General features: G+C 39.8%; 1 protein-coding gene across 4 annotated transcripts in view; it reads left to right on the top strand.

Annotated features, from left to right (window-relative positions):
• PTCD2 (pentatricopeptide repeat domain 2) overlaps nucleotides 1-16,477 on the top strand; it is a 55,354-nt gene that overhangs the window by 14,131 nt on the left and 24,746 nt on the right. For 3 of the 4 annotated variants that reach the window (XR_006781860.2, XM_045809783.2, XM_045809782.2), the window contains exons 7-9: nucleotides 1,405-1,518; nucleotides 5,186-5,260; nucleotides 12,676-12,789. Coding sequence is in view for 3 of the 4 variants with exons in the window: in XM_045809783.2 (XP_045665739.1) it covers nucleotides 1,405-1,518; nucleotides 5,186-5,260; nucleotides 12,676-12,789 (303 nt within the window). In the remaining variant the exon portion in view is untranslated. The remainder of the gene's footprint in view (nucleotides 1-1,404; nucleotides 1,519-5,185; nucleotides 5,261-12,675; nucleotides 12,790-16,477) is intronic. The other variant, XM_087862087.1, reaches the window with a different exon arrangement.

Below are 16,477 nucleotides of genomic sequence, written 5' to 3'. Positions count from 1 at the left end.
AAAATAGTAAATGCTTTAGGCTTTAGTGGCCACATATGTGTTTACCACATATGGTCTCTGTCACATATTGTAATTTGTTTTTGTTTTTACAAACCTGTAAAAGTGTGAAAACCATTTTTAGCCATAGGCTAGACTTGGCCTGAGGGTCTTAGTTTGCTCATCACTAGATTTTTAGGTAATCCTTTCTTTATTTTTTAAAGGTTTTATTTATTTATTTATTTGAGAGAGAGAGAGAGAGAGAGAGTGTGTGTGTGTGTGTGTGTGTGTGAGCGGTGGCTGGGGCAGGGAGGCAGAGGGGGAGGGAGAGGGACAAGCAGACTCCACTCTGAGTGCAGAGCTGGACACACGGCTCGATCTCACGACCCTGACATCATGATCTGAGCCAAAACCAAAAGTCAGACACTTAACCGATTGATCCACCCAGGCACCCCTACATCGTCCTTTCCAGTCATACCATTTTCTTTTTCTGTGAAACAGAAGGCCAACCAAACACACAACACTTGAACATCAGCTTAGTGAGCACTGTAATACTGAGCTTTCTGACCTTTTTAGAGATGCCTCCCTGAGCATATAATAAAGTGGAGAGAATTTAATTCTGCTGTTTAGGAAGGTCAGAAGACATTTCTCCCCTATATTCTGTCTAAAAATAACTTGTTTTACCCAGTGGAGATGAGAGTTGAAAAATTGAACTAGTCAGCCTTTACAAATTCCAGGTCAATTCTGGGAACTGCCTTCGCTTATCAAATTCAGTTTTTACTTCAGGTTTTGAGTTGTGAATCATGTCATGACAGATAGACATAGATGCAAAGCTAGTACTGTTCTCATAAACCTTATCCACCTATATTGTGTACAAAGGAAGCAGATTCAGTTTTACCATTGCTGTCTGCTGGTTTGTGTGTCATTCATGTTCTTGGATTTGTTTCTATTTTCATGGGATTCTTTCATGGCATACATTTATATAAGTGTTCACTTTTTCAAGTATTTGACTTACATGGATATTTTCAGATTGGAAATCCCCTCAGGAAAACTTTTCAGTGTTGCTGAGCTTTACACTATTATTTAATATAGTAACAAACTGAGATTTTACACTTTTACATTATGGTACTTATGTCTAGAAACCAGTCTTCCCAGATACAAAGAGACCTGTGGTAAAAAGGCCCCAATTCAGAAAATGGACAAAAGGCTTTACAAATGAAGTTAATGTAGATTTGAACTGCTAATGTGTAGATAATTAGGTCTGTTTGGAAATAGTCTCTATATGGGGCTTAATCTGTTAAGTGGCTTGAGATAGGCTCTGGGAAATTCTTAAAAAAGGAAATCTGAAATACTGAGCACTATTAATCCTATTATTTAAACTTAAAGGTGTATGACATTTATTTACTGAGCAATCCTGTCTCCTGACAGAATAGCCCTGAATCTTTGAAAATCTGTACTACATTAAGAGAAGAAGCCCTGATCAAAGGAGAAGTCCTCTCCAGGAGAGCATCCTGTTTTGCTGTGGCATTAGCTCTGAATCAGGTAAGGCTTTGGGGTGCATATTAGTGAACCGAGAGTGGGAAGACTTGACTGCTTTCATTTGTTCTTGTTTTTATTTATTTATTTTTTCCTTCTGTCTGTATTGTAAGGAAAATTTCCCATAAAAAGACCAATGCCTTTGGTGCCATGGCAACCTACGTGCATACCTGTGCCTCCAAAGGATGTTTTTGTTTACAGTTGAGGACCTACCATGCATTGCTGCTTAGAAGGGTCTGGCCGAGATTCTGTGGAGCCTCGGTGAGAGAAGCTCTACTCTGAGAGAAATTTCTCAAGTAATTCAAGTGAAAATTTCAAATGATTGGTTTACTGTATAATGTTTTCAGAGCAGTTTAACTTAATCCTCTCCAAAGTGAAATTTACCTCAGGTGAATGAGGAATCCTGGGTCAGCTCATTGTTTAAGTGGGGTCATCTTACATTTCTTAGTTCAACCCAAATACTTTTATTTGGAAGAGGTTTCAGTGATCTTTTCGCCTCCCCCGTCTCTGGACAAAGAAATGGAGGCAGCTGAGGTCAGAGAGAGAAGAGAGGACCTACCTGCTGTCACAAGCAGTAAAGGACAGTTAGAGCTGCAATACCCTCCTTGAAGAGCCCTTCCCAAGAGGTCCTATTCCAAGGCTTAAGAAAATGTGAAGTATGTTAAATGTTTCCTATGTGTAAAAGGAGATTTTAGGGTAGCAAAAATAACCAAGCCAGTTTATTTATCCAGCTGGTAAAGAATGGTTGGAGAACCCTTGTTTATCATTAATTAGAAATGAAAATATCAGGGCGATCTATTTGGATCTGCTGCTAGGGGAGTCATTGAAGGACAAAGATTGAAGAGAATACAACAAAGACTGAAGTTGCTAGTTTCTACTGCTTTAACTTTCTAAGCTTCACTGTCTGGCCAGGGGGATTGCTTTGTCTGAATTTATCATAAGCTGAAGGGGATGAATTAAAGTCCCTTTTTAAGAATGTTTGTTTCTTTTTGTAGCTCCTGTAGTTTCTTCCTTTATGTGTGTTTTAAGTTATGCCATTTGGTGCATAGATATGTACAGTTATGATACAACACGGATGCATATATCATTGTGAATCTGTCACTGTAGCATTATAAAGTGCTTCTCTTGGTCTTGTTTCATGCTTCCACCCTGAATTTCACCTTGCCTAATGTTAATATGTCCCCTCCGTTTTTGTTTGCCTCTTTGGTTTAATTAGGTTTGTATTTGCCTCCTTTTCCTATTCTTTTATTTGCAGTCTTTCTCAATTGGTTTGTTTTTGTGTATCTCTTGTACACTGCATAGATTCGAACTTTGTTTCGTGATACACTGCTGGTCTTTCTTTTAACTTAGCGCATCTAGATAGACATGGAATATTTAATCTTAGGTTTCAGTTATGCTTTGTTTTTATAACTTTTAAAATTCCTTACAGCATGTAGTGGTTTTATTTGTTTTGGTTTGTATTTTTGCTTTAGTGGTTACTTTAAAACCACTAAATTTATATGATTTAATATGCTTAGTCCTCTGATTACCTTGACTGTACCTGTTAATTCCCTACTGTAAGTAAAGCTGAAATTAATATATTTCCTCTTTTTTCTCTCATTTTCCTTCTTCCTTCCACCACACAGTTCTGGTTGATACATTACCTTTCATAGTACTCGTTTTTCTCTTAAATGTGCTTGATTTGTCAGCTTCAAATGCTATTTTTCTGACCCCATGTAATAAAGACAAGGCAATAGGCATACTTTCTCTTACATTCTTTCTCCCTTTGTCTGCATTATCCGAGAATATAACACTTGTGCTCCATTCTGTAACCATATTCCCCACATCTGTTTTAGTCCTATATATATTTAAACATATATTCTTACATATATTTAAATATACTCATATATTTAAAAATATTCATTTTCTATTGGTTTTCCAGTCATCTCTTTGTTGACTGAAATGTGTCTTCTAGTAAAGTGTCTTCCTTCTTCAGAGGAAGAGAATTCCCCAAGTTGTTGGTATTTAAAGTTATTTGCCTGGTTTTTTGGCTTGAACTATATTTTGACCAGATACAAAATTCTGAGGTGACACTTGTTTTTCTTGAGGTTTTTCTACGCATTGCTCTTCTGTCTTCTAGTATAGAATATTGCTCTGGAGAAATCTGAGACCTGCCTGATTTTTTTTTTTTCCTGCTTCTGAGTTACTTGATCTTGTTTGTTTTTCTCATTACTGTCCTCTGTATCCATGGAAACATTTCTCTACTGGGGTTTCTTCATCTGCCGGTTATTTTCTGATTTTGTTTCTTTCTGATTTTTATATCCCTTTTCTCACTCTTTTGTTCCTCCTAGTGTCTTTATACAGATCATGTGCTGGTGCATTTTTGAGTGCTTGTCATTGAAAACAAGTTTCTTAGACCAACTGCTTACAGAAAGAAGATTCATGTCAGAGAGAGACCAGAGCCATGTTGCCATGCTCTAGACTAGTAGGAATTTTTTTTATGTATGCGTTTTGGCTACAAAATGCATAGGCTTTCTTTCTCCCTGGCTAATGGGAGTAGGCATGGAGATGGTTTTCAATGAAAAATCTCATTCTCTGCCACTACCGTAGTGACGGACTGTTTCCTATAAATATGGCTTATCTGTTTAAACTCTTGGTTAGCCTCACCTTTGCCACCAAAAGTGTCCAGAGGACTTCTCATTACTAGTCCTGAATTCTGTTGCCATCACTGTAGACGGAATTCAGGTGTTGTACTTCAGGGGATGCCCCTCACCTTTGAGAACTACTTGGTGGGCTCTTACTAAGATAGGCAGCAGTGGTCTCTGCACACTGCTTTGTCCAGACCTTACTCCTGTGCTCCGTCTCCTGTATTGTTGCCAGTGCTTCCATCTCTTCTATAGTTTGAACTTTCTGCTCTCTTCTAATGATGGCAAAGATGGAGTTGGCATTTCTGCTTCTCAATCTTGTTTTCCTTTTCTTTTTTTTTTAAGTCTTCCAGTGGGGTAAGGAGAAATGCCAACTTTATGCCTCCATCTTAAAAACTGGAACGCAGGCAGGTTATTAAAACATTCAGTAATCTTCCAGTTTGGGAATGCGTAGGTCACAGGATGGAAGGCACAGCACTGGGAATATAGTCGATGGCATTGTAATAGCACTGTGTGGTGACAAATGGCAGCTACACGTGTGGTGAGCCAGCATAATGTATAGAGTTATTGAATCACTAAGTTGTACCGAAACTACTGTAACATTGTGTGTCAACTCTACTTCAATAAAAATAAAATGTTTTGGAAGGTATTTTTAAAATTCAATAATATGCAACTGTAGGAAACATTTTATAGAAAGTTCATTTTTGATTACCAAAAAAACTTTTTCTTTGTGGACTTCAAAACCTCTGGGGCACCATAAACAGGAATATCGTACTATCTTTAAATGACCTTTATGCGAGACCCCTGGGTGGCTCAGTCGGTTAAGCGTCTGCCTTCGGCTCCAGTCATGATCCCAGGGTCCTGGGGTCAAGTCCCGCATTGGGCTCCTTGCTCAAGGAGCCTACTTCTCCCTCTCCCTCTGCTGCTCCCCCTACTTGTGCTCTCTCTGTGTCAAATAAATAAATAAAATCTTTAAAAAAAAATGATCTTTATGATAGCAGAGGAATGTTCATATGATTTGGAGTATAGTTTGTTTTTCTTTCTTCTAGAACCAGGTGGCGAAAGCTATATCCATTTTTTCCCAAATCATGAAGCAAGAAAATGTACTCTGCGCCAATTTAAATGTAAGTGACTTCTTTATTGTTTAAGGCTTGAAAGGTGGTAAAATGATGTTTAGATTTTTTTTACCTATGTATGATGAATATTGATCTTCTAAGATCTTGATTCAATTCAGTGATTTATTGAGCTCTGTGTTACAGTATAGGCCCTGTAACAGGAGTCAATACAGGCATTTCTAAATAGGTGGAAAATGTAGATAAATGTAGCTCAGATACAAGATGTAGCTAAATGCCACAGGTATAACATGTGACTACAGAAGGCTGTAGATATAGAGAGGAAGGAGATGGACTCTATTTTCTCTTGATTAAGACTTGAGAAAAATCTTTGTGCTAATTGCATCCAATTCATGGTACCTAACATAGGAGTTAGTATACCTACGGTGCATAATATAGTGCTTGATATGGTAAGCACTCAGTAAATGTTAGCTTTTTTCATTCTATGTTTCCAGGCTGCCATGGCCCATCTGCCCCAGTAAGCAGTGAATCATCCACACCTTCCTGGAACAATGAAAAAGACTAGGAGACTCTGTGGTCGTTAGAGACATCATGTGCCCCACTCAGCCGGCCCCTACTGAGGCCCTGCTTATGCTGAGTATACTTATGTTATGGGGTGTTGAAAAGAAAGCCCCTCACTTTCAAGAACTTAGTCTCCTGAAACATTAAGGGGTCAAGATGAGAAATACATTGTCAGAAGAACAGAAATGTATTAACACCAGTACGGTATGAACTAGGATAAGACCTCACAGCCAGTGCAGTGTTACAGCATAGGGAGTGAAGGGCTGGCCAGTGGGAACAGACTGAGCATATCTCAGGGAGGAGAGAATTGCTGAGCAGTGTCTGAGGGAGGACAGGGCCATGGAATTAGAGCGATGAGGGTGAAAGGGCATTCTGTGTTGGGAGATTAGTTTTGCTGAGGATTCCATTTAAAAGAATGTAAATTTTCAATCGTAACCACTTCTTATTAGCCTTGAGTTCATCCTCAGGCAACTTATTTAAACTCTATGGTCCCTATTTTCCTTTTATCTAAAGCAGCAGTAGTGATAAATAATTACTGTCCTTTCATTATGAAAATTGAAACAATAATGCATTGTAGTAGTTAACACACTACCTGGCATGTAATCAGTGTTCAGTGAATGCTTAGTAATACCAGTTTTATTTGTTTGAAATGAAGTGTGTTACACAAAGAGGAATATTTATATGTAACAAATCCTAGAACCTAGTAAATAGGAATTGGGTATGACTCCAAGGTTCCATGGTTTTCATTTCTTCCATAGTCATTATACTCAAATGTCACCCCCAGACCAGTGCCCAGATGACTTTTAAGAGAAGGACTAGATGAGCCTTTATGGTAAACTTTGGAGAATAAGGTTGCCAAGATGTCTGAGATAAGAATACCTTATATTTGACCTCACATTGACTTTTCAAAGTCCTTTCATGTGAGGGAAAGATGAGCCTGGGGAACCAGAAAGATGGGCATAGTGATAATAGAGACCTTGAAACAAAGGATGGTTTTGGAAGGGAAGAGACTAAATACTAGAAAAGTATCCAAAAAGAGATCTTATAGTTTTTAAAGGACATGAGCCTAGAGGGGAGATGAATGTCAGAGCTGTCAGTTAAGAGCTCATCTATATAAAACCAGCAGTGGATCTGATAGGAACTGACAAATGCCACAAAAAAAGGAAGTAAGAGGACTGAGAAGTGAGTTTAATAAGACATCAGTGGTGAGGCAGAGGAATCATCAGAAAAAGACAAGGAAGAAAGAGACAGAAATCTAAGAGGGCTGACAGCCTTTCCCATCAGAGCCTGCTGCAGACAGCCCCTATCCCACGACTGCATGCCTATGCAGAAACTGCAGGTCAGAGCAGATGGGTCAGCCTAAAAAGCTCACAGGCATAAGCAGATCTGGGAGGTCAGGGTGGCAAAGGTCCAGAGTCCAGAAGTTCAGGTTGTTTGAGCCAACAATATCAGTAAGCCAAACACATTAGGAAGCCTGGTCTTCCAGCAGGTGCCATATGTGTTGTACCTTCTTCTCTGCTTCTTACTGGATTTGGACAGCCCTGGGTATCCAAGTATATCATTGCTTCTTCGCGGGGGGAGGGGAGCAGCCTGTAGATGAACTCATTTTGTGATTGGACAGAAGTAGAATTGCTAGCATTTCAGGTGGTTCATAGGATCATGAGGGAAAGTGGTACACAGAGTGTGGTGAGAGGAGTGTTCTATGGATCATTGGTAGCTTTTCTTAGAGTTGAAGTGAGCTTGGAGGGATCTGTAAGGGTTGATGGTGAGAAATTGAAGAGAGATCAGCAGAGTTTTAATTTACTTTAGATAGCAACTTAATACTCATTGGTTCATTTTATACAATACTGTAGAAACAGTATTTGGCCATATCATACATGTGAAAAATGGAGATTCAAAGAGTAAATAAATCACCTGAGTTCTTGAAGCTAATTATGTAGCAGAGCAGAGTCAGAGCTTTAACACGAATGTGTCTGACTACAAAGTAAAGGGTTTCCCCACCACCCGAGACCTACAGAGACAAGGGTTGTGTCTTTTTTATCCAGGATTGGAATTAGCTGCTCCTCCTGGATGATGAAAAGGACATAGGATAGGATGTCAAGAGGCCAAGGTGCCAGTAGTACACGTACTCCTTGTCCTTCAGTTTAGATGCTTCATCTCTTGCAAACCTTGGCTATCTGTCACAGTTATTATGAGAATCTCGTAATAATTTTTTTCATATGAGAAAGTGCTTCGTTGGAAATAAAACATAGGCTGCTGAGAGTGTAGCTATCCATTCATAGGAGGAAGAGAAATCCAGAGGATGGTGGGACATATGCAGCAGGAGTCGCTCCTCTTCTCTGAGAGCTGGAAAGGAAAGGTAGCTGATCAAACTTGGTGGAATGGCATGTTTATGGCAAGCACTGTGTAAGGAACCTTGAACTGATCTTGAATATGAATCATCCCCTCCCTGAATTGGGTCACAGGAGTATGTGTTGTTCGGAAACTTAAAGACCATTTTATTGTTTAAAAATGCTCAGTCAGGAACTTTTTCCAAATGTCCAATCTAAGTTGGTCATGTTTCAGTATAAACCTGTTTTGGCTTCCTTAGGGATATGAAAAAGAGATGGTTGCCATTCTCGGGTTTAATAATCTTTCAGATTCAGATCTCTGTTATTAGAGCAGGTTTTTAAAAGCTGATTTAATGGGCCCTACCTTCTCTAAGGCTGAGTCATCTACTTGGAATCCTTAAGGGCAATTTGTTAATTATTAAGAAATGGAAACCTGACAAATAGGCTGAGTAGAAAGTCTGTTCAGTCAGTAGTAGCAGAAATAAATGAAGTTTTTTTTCTGATCTACTTTAAAAATTAATGTCTTATACTAAAATTTTTTCCTGCTGCCATTTGGAATTTGAACTCACCTAATTTTCCCCCCTCAACTTCATTTTCTTTTCATCAAAATTGCTCCTGCTGCCAATATGACCCAGAGGGCCTGATTTTCCATTTTCCCAGCTAATACTTGCTACACACTGAATTGATTTAGCAGCAGATGATCTCGTTGAGGCACATGCATGTTGGCTCTGCTGTCTGAATTTAAACCCATCAATCTCAAAAGAACTATAGTCCCCTCTTCAACAGTGTTGATCAATATCAAAGGATTAATTTCCTCTTCTAAATATGTTTGAAAGTAGCCAAGACCAACATGAGGTAGCTTTCCACCGATGTTATTTGAATTCTAATCATGTCTCTAGAAGTAAGGCATGTCTCCAAATGGACACCCGTTTTGGAATTGAATTACCTTGCAGGGGAATTGGCAGTTGGTTAGTTTTGCCACTTTTATCATTATTTGTTAACACAGATAAATATTTTAATGCCCCTTTCTCCAGTCACTAAGGTCGCCCTAAAGTTAGAGCCCATGCTAGGAAGTCTCCTGGGCTATATGGGGTAGGCAAGGAGACAGAACTCATTTCTCATAAATCCCTTTGTGGCAGCATCTTGCCTGTATGTGGAAGTTAAGAATTGCATTTTAGTTGGAGCAATATAGACCTGAGAAAAATAAGAGTCTATACAAATGAAAAAGTTTGTTTTTCTTCAATGTAGAGAACCAGAGATGGTCACTTTGGGTCTGGCGTGACATTTTATGGTAACATCAGGAACCCAGCCTCTTTCTGTATTTTCACAACACCATCCTGAGCATATGTTTTCCATCCATTACACCTTTTCCAGCAAGAAGTAGGAAGAATGAAGAGCAAAGAAATTGGGCCCCTTTGAGGATGCTTTCCCAAATGTCTCACCCAGCCACTTGTACTTACATGTTATTGGCCAGAACATAATCCTGTGACCACACCTAGTAGCAAAGAAACCTGAGAAATACAGTCTTTGAGTTTTGTACATGACAGCATCAGTTGAAGTTAGTTCTGTTAATCAAAAAAAAAGTGGGGGGTGGTTATTACTTAGAAAACTAGCAGTCTCTACTGCCCTATGATATTCTACTTCAAATATAGCAAACTTGAAAAGAAAAAGACAAAATGCAAATTACTGCATGTTCAGGGCCTCTCTTCCCTTTTTTTGGTCAAACGCATCCAATGATTTGTGAACATTTCTTGAGGTTTCAGAAAATCAGAGGGGCAGAAAATGCCCTTCTATGGCTGTTTGAGTAGTTTTTCTTACCTAAATTCCCCCTATTCCTTGCTAATTTTCCTAGCCTTTTGTTTGAAATCTTTAAGATTAAAGCAGTGTGCTGTGCCTTGATCTGGTTTTCCTTAACCATAACCTAAGGTTTCAGCTTGAGACAAGCTCTCCTAGCTTTGCATTTTTTCTTGGCTTTTCGTCAGTAACTGCTTCATCTATATTGCCCTTCATCAGTATATTTCGAGGTATCGAACTTGACTCTTGCAATCCCTTCTGAATCATAGATAGTTGCTGGAGGCAGGGAGAGAAATTGGGAAAACTTAAGAAGAGATGTTGAAATCTTCCAGGAGCACATCATTAATAGTTTCTAGCATGGAGCTCCAGGAGGCTTATCTGTGTAAATTGCTAGGGGACCTCAGCTCTCCTTCTCATTCATTTTTGTCGAGGGTCTACTAGGTACCAGGCACTAGAGACATAACACATAACAAGGTGGACTTCTCCTTGCCCTCAATAGGACAGCTGCCAACCCAGTCAGTTGGTTTTTATTAACAAGAGTTTTGGGGCGCCTGGGTGGCTCAGTCATTAAGCATCTGCCTTCGGCTCAGGGCGTGATCCTGGGGTTCTGGGATCGAGCCCCACGTCAGGCTCTTCCGCTGGGAGCCTGCTTCTTCCTTTCCCACTCCCCCTGCTTGTGTTCCCTCTCTCGCTGGCTGTCTCTCTCTCTCTCAAATAAATAAATAAAATCTTTAAAAAAAAAAAAAAGAGTTTGAAGTACTATTGGGAGTTAGAGATTTTACCCTACTTTTAAGCTAACGAGTTAACCTTCCATAGTTTCGTGGATACTAGTAGAGTTCACAAGGCACCGAGAGGTGAAGGACAGTTTATTAATTAAAGCAGTAGTAGTAGCCACAACATTAGCGTTTTGCATCAGTTTCTTGAACCCAATTCCCACAGGGTGACACAAGGTCTATATTCCTCTTATACATACAGGAGGTTACAGTTTAAGAGAGGTATCTTGAATTTGGAGAACTCAGATCTCTCAAAATGGGCAGTAAGCATATCTGCCCTTTTCTCTGCAAGTAGCACTGTGTATGTCTTTCCAGGGTGTTGGTTATAAGGATGTCCTTGAAAAAATAGTCTGGAATAAAGGCAGTTAGTGCTTCTGCTTGAATGTGAGAAACCTGTGGAGTATTGCCTCCTAATGAAAGGTACGCTCATGAATTTGCCTTTGCTTGAGGACACTGAACTTACATCAAGCTCTTTGGATTTAATCTACTTGGAATCATTTCATTCTGTTCTTTGGGGCCAAAGATAACCCCTCATCCTGATCAACTGCTCAGCAAACTTAAATTATTATAAAATGGACTATAGGAAAAACTTAGCTCGTTTGCTATAAAAAAAGGAATAGCTTTTCCAGAAATACTACTTTTCCAGAGAATCAAGAGCCTTTAAAATGTTTACATCCTTTGACTTCGTAATTTCACTTCTGGGAAGATCACGTCCTAGATTAAAAAGGTTTTTTTTTTTTAGTGTATGCACATTTATCAATATATTGAAGAGTGGTATTGCTTAAGTTAATGAATCATTTTATGTATATGGTAGATTGATATGCATTCATTATTAAAAATGAGGTATTCTGTAATTTCTTAATGAGAAAATATTCATTGTATAATAATTGACAAGAAGCAGAATCAGATCAGAGGAAAATTATAATTTCATGTATTACCTTCCAAATATATTAAACAGTGGATAACATTAGTTGGGGAATTCTGGCTTATTCTTATTTTCTTTAACCTTTTCTGTATTTTTCAAATTGTACTAGTGAACATTGGTAACGAGGGGAGGGAATATGTGTTTTTTTTTTTTTTAAGATTTTATTCATTTATTTGAGAGAGAGAGCATGAAAGAGAGAAAGCACGAGAGGCGGGAGGGTCAGAGAGAGAAGCAGACTTCCTGCTGAGCAGGAAACCTGATGGGGAATCTATCCTGGGACTCCAGGAGCATGACCTGAGTGGAAGGCAGACAACCAACTGAGCCACCCAGGCGCCCGGGAAATGTGGTTTTTTTTTTCTTCTGTTAATTATGTCTATCTGATGGAAGGTAGTGGTACCATTTTAAAAGCTAGGTACAGTATCCAGTTCTGAAAGTTCCTTAATGGCTGCAGTGTAAATAGGAGTACGTCATTAAGCCCTGAGCCAGCTTCTACTTTATACCTGCAGCAACTGATTTGCCCACAATTTCCTAACCTAAATAAATAAACAAAGGTAAAGGTATCTTTTGCCCTGGAGTCAATCTTATGAGATTGTGTGATTGTCCTCTCCTCTGAATCTAGAAGGACTAGGGAGGAAGAAACTGATAGTAATGTTTGAGTACCTCCTGTGAGCTGACATTTTATTCGACGTTCACAGTAACTCAGATGTGAGATGTAAACCTATTTTCCTCATTTTACAAATACAGAAGTTGGAAGAGATTAAATATGTGGCCAGAGTCATGTAGCTGGTAATGGCCTATGCCAGGATTCCAGCCCAAACATGTCAGACTCCACAATCCCTATTTTCTGTATTTCTACCTTTAAGCAAGTTTTGAAGTTGAGGTGTTTTGATTAGCTATTGGAAAATAAGTTTTGGCTGATAGACATATATTCAAAGCATTTTTGCACTTGTGCAAGAGAATGAATTAGGAAATAGCATGAAAGCAGGTAGATGCCTATAAATGTAGGCTTTTGTAGCAGGGTACATATCTCATTGTTGAGCACTGGCTCAGTCTTGTTTTTGCTTGTTTGTTCTTTGTATTCAGATTTTGATTCATATCCAAGCAAATATGTTGAAAACCCTGATAGAGATACTAAAGGATGCTGCAGAGGGAAATTTATCAAAATTTGTGAGAAGACAGGAGTTCTCAGAAGAAGTGGTGAGTATGTGATTGCTGTGGAAATCATTTAAAGGTGAAAGCGTTCTCATTGAAATGTGCACTTACTGTCTTCATTCTCTGGGCTGCCACCTTAAACACTGTCAAATATGGCAACCCCTCTCTTCTAACTGTTATAAGACTTCTGTGTTTGGGTGCAACGGTATTTTTCTGACAACAGAAAATACCCTCTGAAATTCTAGAAAAACTTTGTCCTTTTACATTATTTTCACCATCCTGCTCCCCCTCCCCTCACCCACACACACTGGGTCCCAGCTCCCCTTTTCTCTTTCCTTTCTCCTAAAGCCTCCAGTGCCTTCTCCCTACTCCACCACCCCTGCTTCCTGTTTCAAGGAGCAGTCAAGAGAGAACTGCTGCCACAGGGACAGCCTCTTTCTGTCCCTGTGTGCTCAGCTTCCCTGCCGAGGTTGTGGTGACTACACACACTTCTCTAGAGCAGGCTCTGCCATTGAGCCCTGGGGCCCATCCCTCTGACGCACTGCACGGCATCAGTTCAAAAAATGTCTTACGCTCTTTCGAGCATCATTAATATCCCCTTCCCTGTGGATCATTCTCATCAGCAAACAGCTACAATATTTCTCATCCTAAAAAAAAAAGTCTTGGGTGCCTGGATGACTCAGTCGATTGAGCGTCTGTCTTCAGCTCAGATCATGATCCCAGGGTCCAGCGATTGAGCCCTGCATTGAGCTCCCCACTCATCAGGGAGCCTGCTTCTCCCTCTGCCTCTGCCCCTCCCCCTGCTTGTACTCGCACACTTGCTCCTCTCTCAAATAAAAAAGTCTCCCCTACTTAAACAAATGAAAAGACATGCTGTGGGTTGAGATAGGAAGACTCAGCCCCATAAAATCAGTTCTTCCCAAGTGATTGTGATAATTCAACCTCCTAATAAAAGTGCCATTAGGTTCTTTTCTCTAGTCAAGGTTTACTAGAAAGAACAAACTAGCAAGAATAACTGGGAAAACCCTGTGAAAGAAGAGCAGGAGGAAGAGGTACTAGACCTGTCAGATATTAAACCATATTAAAGCTTCTATAATTAGAACTGTGGTTTTAGGTACTGAATAGACCAGCTAATGGAATTGTATAAATGTTTCTGCAAAACTATAAAACAAAAGTAAATAAAAATGATAAGCAATTTCCAAACATTGAAAGCAAAATGAAGTGAATGAACCCATGTCTCACACTAATGGCTTAAGCACACAAATAGGATGGGGCGCCTGGGTGGCTCAGTCGGTTAAGCATCTGCCTTCAGCTCAGGTCATGATCCCGGGGTCCTGGGATCAAGTCCCTCATCGGGCTCCTTTGCTCAGCAGGGAGCCTGCTTCTCCCTCTGCCTGCCGCTCCCCCTGCTTGTGGGCACTCTCTCTCTCTCTCTGACAAATAAATAAAATCTTAGAAAAAAAAAAGAGCACACAAAGAAGAGTTACTGTAAGTCATTTGAAATTTAGTAATTTGTACATCTATAGCTAAAGGGAAAAAAACTGTAAGGAAATCATAAATTACTGGCAGTGATCAGTTTGTTAGTAATGATAATTGGTGCTGTCATTTTGAGTTATGAAGGGGCCTGTTGCTAGGTTCTTCCGCCCTCCCTTGACTTTTGATAGTACAGGTCCCTGCTGGTGTCTGAGATGGCAGGGTAGGCGGTAGAGGGCCGCTGGCTCCTTTCTCCCCGCCTCTGCCACACTGTTGCCCTCCCAGCCCCTTCCCGTTTTCACACTTCCACCCAAAGGCTTCTTCCTGCTGGCAAAGGGAGCTTGTCAGGAAACTGACTGGATATGATTAATTTAAAGCTTCTTTCTATTCAAATTCTTAGCTTTCTGTAGGTTGTGGTCCACCCAAACCCTTTTGGAGTATGTTTTAAAAAGGTAGGAGAACTGGGAATGTAAACGGGTTTTAAAGTGCACAGTTGGGTGCATCCATTACTGACACAACTTCAGTTTTCTCAATAGCACTGATGTGAATCACTCTACTTAGACCTGGTCCATCAGTATGTTGTCCCAATTATATGACTACAACATCCAAACAAACTCCACATTGAAAAATACTGATTTTTATCTGATTTTTCCCCCAAAGTCGGTAAGCCTGATTTACTTAAAAAGCTCCGCCTGTAGTTGTGTGTATTCCCTGGCTGTTGTGAGGCTGTGCGGAGAACTGCTATTGAGAAATAAATGACTCCTCTGACTCCAATAGCCTTTGAGCCAGCTCTAAATATGCTTGTGAGACTACATGTGGAGACCCTTCCGCTGTAAAACTTGCATCTTACAAATGTACTGTTTAGTGTTGATACCAACAGTTATTAAAAATGTCTTGTGTGTGGAGACAAGGTGCTGTTATACCACCAGAGGAATTTTGAAAAGAATTCTTGATTTTCTTAATTACTATGACAAAAACCACTCCAAACATTAGCTGTTGCTTCATTGATTTCTTTTTTGAAACCAAACGGACAATGGAGAACAGTCTCTCTGCTTAAACAGTAGAATGGTCCTAATGTTCTTTTTCAGAACATGAACTGCTAGAATTTCTTACCTGAAGGTTCAGTGGAGACCCCTTGTTTGAAAGGAAGATATGCCAGCTTCAAATAGGGTTATGATATATTTAGAAGATGACCAGAGGATTTCTTAGGGACCTTGAATACAAGTAAATTTCATCAAGAAATGTTAGATTGTATCATTTCTTTTTTTAAAGAGAAGTTTCTTTTGTTTTTTTTAGATTTATTTAGTTGAGAGCGAGAGAGCGCACATGCGTGCAAGTGCATAAGTGGGGGGAAGGGTAAGGGGTGGGGAGAGAGAGAGAAAGCAGACCCCTCTGCTGAGTGGAGAGCCTGATGCAGGGCTTAATCTCACTACCCTGAAATCATGACCTGAGCCGAAATCAAGAGTCAGACACTTAACTGACAGAGCCACCCAGGTGCCACAAGTTGTATCATTAATAAGGAGTGAACCAAGTAAAATGTTGATTTTGTTCAAAAAAGTAGTTCTGCATTGTAATTTAGAGCTCACCCATTTTTGTAGATTAAATAGCAATCATATATTTGTGACTCTGATATTTATACCTTTGGTCTAGACCTCTCCTCCTTGCCTCATGTTGGTGTATATCTAACAGTTTCTTGATTTACCCACTTAGATCTTTCACAGGCATCTCAGCATGTCCAAAACAGAATTCTTGATTCGTTCCCCCTCCAAATCTGGTCCTCCCATCTTCCCCGTCTCTGTTAATGACCTCACCCGTCACCAAGTTGCTAAAGCCCAAATTGGGGAGATGTCTTTGATTCTTCCCTTTCCTTGATCTCTTCAACAATAAATCCTTTCAGTTGGACCTCCCATATATACTTGTTATACATCTATTTCTCCATCTTGTGTATACTATTTCCAGTCTAGACTGTCATCCTCTCTCATCTGGACTATGATGCTGGCCTCCAGATTAGTCTCTCCCCTCCCATTTCTCTACACAGCCATTTAAACCTAAGTCAGATCATGTCCTAATTTGGACCTTCTGACGGCTTCTAGAACGAATTCCAGAACACTTACCATGTGTTATAAACCTTCACATAATTTGGCCCCACCTCCTGCTCTGATTGTTAAATTGGGCAAACTTTGTTTCCATTGCTGTTTGACTCTATCCTGGTATGTTTCATTGAATATTGTGTACCATTTGAACACCCTTCTTATGAGAT

Source organism: Ursus americanus, chromosome 5 (genome assembly GCF_024610735.1).
Source record: "Ursus americanus isolate L20-20 chromosome 5, mUrsAme1.1.p, whole genome shotgun sequence".
NCBI classification, from domain to species: Eukaryota; Metazoa; Chordata; class Mammalia; order Carnivora; family Ursidae; genus Ursus; species Ursus americanus.
This window is presented reverse-complemented; position numbering and strand designations above follow the sequence as displayed.